General features: G+C 57.8%; 1 protein-coding gene and 1 long non-coding RNA gene across 3 annotated transcripts in view; one reads left to right on the plus strand and one right to left on the minus strand.

Moving 5' to 3' along the window:
* Positions 1 to 8,931, minus strand: part of TRIOBP (TRIO and F-actin binding protein) — a 25,254-nt gene extending 16,323 nt beyond the window's left edge. For both annotated transcript variants that reach the window (XM_006914749.3, XM_006914750.3), the window contains exons 1-5: positions 8,734 to 8,931; positions 3,766 to 3,822; positions 1,187 to 1,255; positions 978 to 1,067; positions 474 to 583 (exon numbers count right to left, since the gene is read on the minus strand). In XM_006914749.3, the coding sequence (XP_006914811.1) occupies positions 474 to 583; positions 978 to 1,067; positions 1,187 to 1,255; positions 3,766 to 3,822; positions 8,734 to 8,907 (500 nt within the window). In that variant the 5' untranslated portion in view covers positions 8,908 to 8,931. The remainder of the gene's footprint in view (positions 1 to 473; positions 584 to 977; positions 1,068 to 1,186; positions 1,256 to 3,765; positions 3,823 to 8,733) is intronic.
* LOC112482015 overlaps positions 7,547 to 8,966 on the plus strand; it is a 5,661-nt gene continuing 4,241 nt past the window's right edge. The window contains exon 1 of the long non-coding RNA XR_003047152.1: positions 7,547 to 8,391. This is a non-coding gene — a long non-coding RNA (uncharacterized LOC112482015). The remainder of the gene's footprint in view (positions 8,392 to 8,966) is intronic.

Genomic DNA, 8,966 nt, shown 5'->3' on the forward strand with positions numbered 1-8,966 from the left:
CCTGCTGCCCACAGCTACAAATCCCAGCCCCCCTGGGCATCTGGAGTTCATACTGTGTGGGGGCTCTACCATCAGGTAACTCAGCCTTCCCGCCACTCTACCCACAGTGACCTCAGGGGGAGTAAGCCCCACCCCCAGACTGCCTAGCCATCCCCTCTCCCTAACACAGGGTGAGACATAGCCCCCACAGCACAGACAGTCAGCCACCACCGGAGGCCTTTGACTCATCCGCATCTTCACTGAAGAGCCAAGCCCTGTGCCCACCCTTTCAGGATGTGGGGCACACAGACAGACAGAAGTAAAACACCAAATTCTTAATGTATTTCTAGAGAACTGCTAAGAATGCTCACTACTCTCCCCATTTTGTTGATAGAGAAACTGAGGCCCAGGAGGTACAGCCAGAGAGCCCCCAGAGGAGTGCTAGACCCCAGGGTAAATGCCTCCCCAAGGCCCCAGTTCAGCCCAGCACGTACTTGGTGACATCTGGGGCTGAGGTGGGACGCACAGTCTTTCTCAGAGCCTCAATCCAGTTCCTCCGAATGCCCGAAGTCATGGCCGACAAGGTATAGACAGCATCCTTGGTCTGCAGGTCCACCACACAAATTTGTTGCCATGTGGACAGCCCCAGCGCTACCCCCGACTATGGACCCCAGGGAGGGCAGCCCTTCCCTCCCAAGAGGGTGTCTTGAGCCTGGAAGTGAACGGAGGGTGCAAAACCACCCCCCACTACCTTGGAAGAGCACTGCTGGCTCCAAGATCTCCCCAGCATTTGAGCCACCCCTGCCAATGATACCCAGGATCTTCCGAGACATGCTAAGTGTTGGCAGTAAAGCTTCTGACTGGCTCTGAGGACAGGGCCTCTGGGTAAAGGAGTGACAGGAGCCAGTCTCTGGATGGACAGCTGTGCTCCACACCAACACCTCCTCCAGGGGGCCCTCTAGGTAAGCCTCCCCCCGACCCCCCGCACACAGCCTCACGTGGATCTGGAAGCCATAGTTGCGCTGCACTGCATACTCGGTGACATCCGTGCAGCAGCGCAGGTCGATCTCGCCATCCAGCTCATCTGCCTGCAGCAGGAAGGCCACGAAGGTCCATGTACTCCGGGGGCCCCACCTAAATCCCCCCGAGGCCCTTCCAGGGGACCCCAGCACCTGATGGGGGAGGGAGCCCTCCCGCCTCGCCTCACCTCCTCAGCAGTGGAGTCCCTGTAGTACTTGAGGCTTGAATCGGTCAGCACAAACCAATGCTTCTTCCACTGTGAAGGAAGGAGGCAGTGAGCAAAGGGGAGGGGGGCGGCAAGGAAAGCGGAATCAGTGCGTGTGTCACTCTGCGGGCGCCCTGGGCAATGCCAGGTCAACCACGCTCACGGTAGGGGTCTGGCACCCTCATCTGCCCTGCTGAGGGGCAGGGGACAGGACATAGCGCAGTCAGAACATCCACATTTGAAGCCTGGCCCTCCATTTCTTCTCGGCCTCAGGGGCGGCATCTATAAAATGGTCGGCTCTTCCTCAGTGACCACAACCTCCTTTTCCTTTTGGGGGCCCTGCTCTGATATGCGAACACTTCCACACCCATCCCAACCCTTTCTCCCAAGATGGCCAAGGCTCCTACAAGCAGATCCTGCCGGTGCTGACCAGGAAGGGGTCATGACCCGTATACAGTCACCTGCCCAGCAAGCCAGAGACCAGAACGTCCCTGATCTTTTTCCATATGCCTCTCTGGATCTCCTCAGTGGCCAAGGACAGGTATAGCAGAGGGCAGGACTGGAAGGTGGCCCAGGGGGAGGCGTCTAAGCGCTGGTCGTATTCTGCTTCTCGATTTGGGTGCTGGTTACGTGCGTGCCCAGCTTGAGAGGCATTATCTGTACATTTACTATTCGAGGCCCTTTCTGTACTGCTTCCCTCGGCTCCTGCCAACTTAACCCTGGAAAGAGGTGGGGGCACCAGAACAACTTGATATGATATGTGCCAAGCTCAGCCCTCCTCTGGCTCTGGCCATGCACTGGAATGCCAGTCAAGGCCTACCCACTGCCAGATCAGTGCATGTCACCCAGTCCCCGGCATCTCTTGGGGATCCCACATATCACCAAGCTCTATCAACTATTATTTCAAATACTTAGTTTTTTTTCCTTAAGATGGTAAGTTTTCGAGGATGTGCCAGGATGACACTTTCTACTTGCCACACTGCCTCCCCATGAAACAGGGTTTCAGCATCCAAGAGATCCAGGTTATAACTATTTTATCTCTTGCTAGCTGTGTATCTTTTTAATTAAGTATCTCGACCTCTCTGAGCTTCAGTCTTCTGACTTGTAAAGAAGTCCCTAATCCTTCTTGTAAGGTTAGAAGTTCCTGGCTCTCCCTGTATGTCTCTTGTGGCACTTGGCAAAGGGTCAGGTGCTATATTGTTGGGAACTGTTCTAAAAGGCTGGCCCTCTCACAACTACCTTGCCCTTACTGAGTGGCCTGAATTGCTGCTCAGGACCTCAATTGTCCCTCTGTAAAGCGGGACAGGGGTTCTGTGCCAAATGATCTCTTTGGCCCTTCCAGACGTAGTCTACGACCATCTGAGATGGGAGCTAGACGGAGCTCTGTGGGCCTCAGGCGCCTTGAGTTCTAGGTCTGGGTCTGCCCAAGGTGGTGCTAGGCTTGGAAGAGGTGGAAGCCCTTGTGGGCCTGTTTCCTGTCTGTGCACCAAGGGCTGAGCTGGCCAAATTCCCAGGGCCCTTCCAGCTTGGACATTCCAAACCCTGTGAAAGAGAATGAGTAAGGCCAGTTCTGGGTGGGGCCCATATTCTCTGCCCTCCACAGACCCTGGGTGGGGAGGCCAGGACGGGTCACTGGCAGGGTGCCAGGCCTTCTGTGCGCTGGAGCGCAGCCACCAGTGGACCAGTGAGTAGGCAGCGGGTACGGAAAGCTGTGGGCTGGAGGGAATAAAGCACGTGGGTCGGATAAACAATGTGATTCCCTTTGGCTCCAAGCCCTCCCGGCATGCGGGCTGCATGCAGACCCAAGCTGCGAGCGCATGCAGGACAGGGGCGGGAGACGTCCCCTCCCAGGCTAGGTGGGCAGGAAGCCAGCTCCAGCCTGGCAGCCGAAAGGGCAGAGACAGTAAAAGGCCACTGTCCCTTCTGGTTCTAGGGATGGACATATTAGAGAAAAGGAAGGGTTATTACTGAGGCCCTGGGGGCTATGTGGGACCCTTCGCACAGTTGAGCTCCAAGATTCAGTTATCCACCCTGTGAAATGCCAATTTCACAGATGTGGCCACTGAGGTCAGAGGAAGCTGTGACTCAACCAATGGGCCTCGGGTTAAGGTTGATGAGACTTTGAGAAGTGTGGTCTGAGCCCCATTCCCAGGGTCAGGGGCTGCTGCATGACTGAGTTATTGGGAATCTGTTCGTGTCTCAATCGAATGCAGACCCATGGACACCCAGAAGAGTCATCAAGGGGTGGGAGGACCAAGGGCTCTTGGTGAGAAGAGAGAATGGGGTACAGGGCCTGAGGGACTAGGAGGCCCCCCTCCTTGGTGACTCTTACATACTGCAGATTGCTCCGGGAGGCCTCTGCCTTTCCACCCCCACAGCCCAAGGCCCTCTTTCTGACTGAATGAAGAACACTCTGCCCTCAAGGTCCCCACTCTGACCCACACCCTGGGCCCCCTCCACCCAGAGACCAGAGAAGCAGCTCAGCCTCCTGGGCTGTCCCCAAGGATGCTACGGGGCCCTGCAGCAAGCCACCCCTGTCCCCTCCACTTCAGCCTTCCTACCTCTCCAGGCTCGTCCAAGATCGACATCCATCCCTTCTTGAAGTTGAGCAGATCGGGCTATGGGGAGATGTGGAGGCAGATGAGTGAGACCCAATGGAGAACCCAAGGGGGCTGGGGAGAAGGGGGTGCTGTGCCTATCCTGGCCGAGTCTGATAAGACTGGGGGCCTAGGAAGCCAGGAGAGAGAGCTGAGGGCCCAGGTAACCCCCCAAATCCAGGAAGGGTCCCCAGCCACTGAAGTAGCCTCGGCCCCTTTCCCCAATATCAGGCAGTCTCTGAAGGCTGAGAGGGTGGGCCAAGTGATTGGCGCGTCCACCAGAGAAGTCCAAGCTCCCCTCCCACCAGCCTACTTCCTCACCCAAGAACGGGAGAGGCGAGGACTGAAGAGAATACCTGTAAAGAGACCCTTAGAGAGCTCAGACAACAGACCAGACTAGCAGATGAGCAAACCATGCAGTTCCTCTCAGTGACAAGGCCAGGCGGTCCACCAGAAAATGCCTTACTGCTCCCAACCACCCCCAACCCACCCCAACCCACTGACATTCCTGTAGTCCAACCAGCTCTGCCCTTCCTTCATCTCCTAGAGACCCTGAAAGATGGAGCCAGGCAGAGGCTGGGTCCAAGATCATCTGGTCCCCTCTAAATCTCTCAAAGGGCCAGTCCTAACAAGTCCTGCCTGCTGGGTGCTACCCAGGGGGGCACGGCCCCGGGGTCTGGAGGCTCCCAGCTGTAGCATGTTCCACGGGGGTCTATGAGCTATGTACTCCCACCTAGGGCTAGATGATGAAGCTCCTCATCCAGCATTTCCTCTGGCCAGGTCCATCTGGTGGGCAGCAGTTATCAGACTCTCCCTGCCCATTGGGGAGATCTCGCTCTCTCGTCTAAGTCCCTGTCCCTCTGCAGAGTCTCAGCTCCTGCCCACCAGCAGGGAGGAGAGCAGGGCGGGCCAGGCTGGTGGGCAGGGAGGAGGCATCCACCTGTTGCCATGGCTCTGAGCCCACCTATCAGCGCCCGCATCGCAGCCTCACCAGGTCAAGGTGTCTGGTTACATGGAGGGAGCGGGTGGCATGGCTCAGTGGGGTGGGCGGTGAGAACGGCAGCTGGAAACCTGGAAACCAGAGCCACCTGACCTGGCCACCTCCCCTGACCCGCCTTCCTCCCAGGGAACCCCATTCTCCTCTTCCTCGGGTGGAGTAAGTGACCTGAGAGAAGCTTAGGCCAACAGCCTGGACATCCAGAGCCATCCACAGCCACAGCTGTGGGACCAGGGCCCCTGGGTCTCAGCAGGCCAGCAGCCCCGCCCCTGTGGTGCAGCTCCTCCCAGCACACCTGTCTGAGGGAAGGGACACGGACTCTGCTCAGACCTGGGAAACCCTGGGGTGGTGTTCTCCCTATCCGTTCTCCATTCTTCCCTGCCCCGTTCCCCCTGGGTGCAAGAAGCTGTCCAGGACAGTCCCAAGCTAAGACTGAAGACTGGGAGCCCTGCTCAGGACCACCAAGTTGCCTGGGTCCACCTGCATTCAGAGTGGGACCTTCTGTGGCCAGACCCCTGGGAAAACCTGGGAATATCCACCTTCCTCTACCTCCTGTCTAACTTTTCTGTGCTTTGGAGACAGTCCCCACCCCCAACCCCTGGTCCTGAGGAAGCTGCAGCTTTCTGGATGGCTCATGGAGCGCCCCTGGGAAGGAGACAATGACCCAGCCAATGGGACTGGGCCAGGGCTGGGAGATCAGCCACTGGCTTCCAGAGGCTGAGGAAGGGCTCCCCAGAAGGAATGACAGACTGACTGAGACCCCATGGGCGGGGGGCTATCTGGGAAATGGAGTCACAGTAACCTAAGTCACATCCCTTCCCTGGGCCTAGCTGCCTAACGTGGTAAAGGATGGGAGGGCCCGGGAGGGCCCTCTCTCAAGTTTTAAGAGGACTGAATGTGCCGCCCATGGAAAAGCTCAGAGATCCTCTGGAAGTTGGTACAAACACGTCACACGCATCAGGCACAGGATGGCATGGTGGTGACCTTGGGGAGAGGAGGCCGCCAACGTGCTTTTAAACTGCTGGCAGAGGAGGAACCCCCTCCACGGGTCGAAGTTCTGACAACCTAAGTCTCTCACGAAGCACCTTCGCACACACCTCCTCGGGCCCCAGCCGCCTTTCCTCCACCTGCAGGAAGCTTACTTTTTCCTTTCTCCCTTCAGAAGCTCTGACAGGCTCCCACAGCCCACCCTCCTTCCTGTGGCCACAGGTCTGCACTCCCTCCAGCCCACCTGGACCTTCGAAAGGGCCTCCTCTAAGCACACGCTGGCAGGGGGACTCACTCAGAAAGGCTGTGTCACAAGTCTGCTTAAAACCCCCAGAAATGACTCCAGGTGGCTTCAAAGCAAGGTCCAGCTGCCTTAGGATAGCACAAAAGCTTCAGCCCACCCTTCTGGCTTAGCCTCTCCCCTGCTTTGGGGTCCCTGGGTTTATGTCACCATACATCCTCTCTGATCCCCAACACATCAGGACTCCAGGTCTTCCACAAATGCCTGTATCCTCTTCCTGAACACCAGTCAAAACCTTTACTCATGCATAAGACCCAGCTTAACTGCCTCCTCTGAGACCAGTGTCCCAGTACACACCATACCTCCCACGGTCCCTCAGAGAGGCCTCTGTTGTACCCATGATTATCTTGAAGCCATTTACATGTCCCTCGTAGGCTTTACTAGAAGCAACTCACAGGCAGGAATATGCACCGTTCACCCCACTGCCCCAGGACCCAGGGGCTCAGAGAATGTTTATGGAGTCTTTTTTCTTTTCTTTTTTTTAAGCATCAGGCACTGTTCTAGACCAGGAAGTCAGCTGTGAACAAGAGATGTGGATCCTGTCCTGGTGGAAGTCAGGAGAGGGACAGACAGTAAACAAGCGAACGGGTATATAATTTGATGCCAGGCAGTGGTTGGGGAACGAAGCTCTGGAATAAGGCTGCCCTGGGCTCAGGCAGGAGGTGGAGTGGATCCCGACTCTACGCCCGGCTTCCCAAAGCCTCTACGCATTTACCCATTCACAGCACCTTTGCCAATTGATCTATACAGATCCCTTAGGTAGGGAGATGGGCGGGAGAAAGAGGAAGGGTGTGAGGAAGGTATAGGAGGGAGACCATCCTGGAACAGGCTCAGATCTGCAGGCAGCTAGGCTGAAACCAGCAAACACTGTCAGTGGTGATCATCAGCTTCCTCTCTGCTCCAAAACCCTTCACGGCTCCCCAAGGCCCTGACCAAAGACCAAGTTGCTTTTCCTGGCCTTTGACTGGGCCCCTTTTCTCCAAGACCTTCTTCTATGTTTTTGCCATTCCTCAGATGTGACCACCAGCCTTTGTTCACACTGTTCCCACCCTAAGTCCACTTCCACCTGACAAAGTCCTATAATCACAGGAAAGCTTCTCCCACCAGCAGGGCTGTGCTGTCCCTCCTTCTAGCACCCCACATGCTGCCCCCAGCAGCCTCACCCTTGCTGAGCAAGTGCTTCTCCAGGAGAGGAAACTGCGTACACTTCTTATCTCGCCCCACAGAGAAAACTGGGACAACCCCGGATACCAATTCTGGCTCAGCAGGGCCCAGCTGTGTCACCTGGTGCATGTTACTTCACCTCTCTACATCTGTGTCCTCACCTGTTGGATGGGGAGTTGCCACCCACCTCAGAGAATCAACTCTGATCAAGTGAAAGCACCTTGTTCAGGGCCTGGCAGGTACCCTGGGGTGGGGGGAACAGGACACTGGCTCAGCTCCTCCCCCCGCATCCCTCTCTGCTCTCTGATGGGGTAGGGGAAGCTGCTGAGGACAGGAAGGGCCAGCAGGGAGGTGGCAGGATGTGCGGAGGCTGAGGAAGTCCAGGCAGTGGCCAGGTCATCACACTCACAGGGCAGGGGCCCCTCTCAGCAACCGCAGCCACCATCCCTAGCAACTCAGTCCACACCACTCACTTTAGGAAAGGGGAGAGGCGCATGCACAACACCCTCCGCTCAACTCCCCTCTCCCACCAGCTGTCAGAGCTTCCCTAAGGCGCTAGCTAGAAACCAAAAGCAGCCCTGCCCTTCCCTTCCAGAACTACACAGGGCCGGAATGACCTGGAAAGGGGCTACTCCTTCTCTTACATTCAGGGTAACCTCAGGCAACTCACCAAAGCCTCTCCCCAAGCCTCAGTTTACCCAAGTGTGAAATGGGGATATTGGTGAAACCAGCTGTGAGGCGCAATAAATAAGGCACAGTTATTGATGGAACTAGGGTTCATCTCCAAGAGAAAGACAAATCCCGCCAACGTGACCCCCACCTCCACTCCCGGGCTTGTTCCACCCAAAGCCCCAGCGCCGCTGCGAATAGGCAAGCCCGGGAGAACAGGGTATCACGCAGGGTATCATCTCAGAAATCCTGGGAAGAGCTCCCAGACAGGATGGGACGCGGCGGACCCTTCTCACCCACCCAACCTCCGGCCAGCGCCCATACCGGTGGGCGGTCCTCCCAGGCTCGGGTCAGCACGACCCATCTGAGCCAGGGGGCGCCTCTCTCCAGCCTCGGGCCAGGTCCATCTCCGCTCCTCCCACCGTCCGGAGTCCGGAGAGCCCCTAAGGATCTTACAGCTTGGAGGAATCAGGTCAGGTCTTCATCAAGGGGACAGGAGGGGAGGTGGGAGAGAGCCACTCTGTATCAGTCGTGACTGGCCGCGCAAAAATGAGGAAGGGGGTGCTTGGGACCGGGCGTTCCCACGTCCTCGGGGTCGCCCGGGCTCCTGGGCCGGAAAGGTAAGGAGGCGGCTGGGCGAAGGTGAGGCAGGACGGCCGGCCCTGCCGCTGGAGTCTCCCTGCCTTCCGGCCGAGACCTTCTCTCCCCTCCGGGAAGTGAGGAGGGGGCTGCCCAGGAGGGGAGCGGCTGGGCTCGGGCCGTCGCTCTCACCCCGGCCCGGGGCGAGGAGGGGCTGCCCCCTGGGAGCACTCACCGTCATGGCGGCGCCCCGGGGCAGCGGGAGCAGGAGGCAGGAAGGTAGAAAGGGCTCTCGGGCCGGGCTCAGCGGCGCGGGATTCCCGCCACCGCCACCCCTCTCTGCCGCCCGTCGCCGCTTCTCCGGCCCTACCCTTCCCCGGTGCTGCCCCGGCCCCTTCCATCCGCCCATAAAACTTTTTTTTTTTTTTTTCAAACTTCCTGGGAGGACCCGGGCCGGCCAATGAGCGG

The sequence above is a fragment of the Pteropus alecto genome, unplaced genomic scaffold (assembly GCF_000325575.1).
Source record: "Pteropus alecto unplaced genomic scaffold, ASM32557v1 scaffold6, whole genome shotgun sequence".
NCBI classification, from domain to species: Eukaryota; Metazoa; Chordata; class Mammalia; order Chiroptera; family Pteropodidae; genus Pteropus; species Pteropus alecto.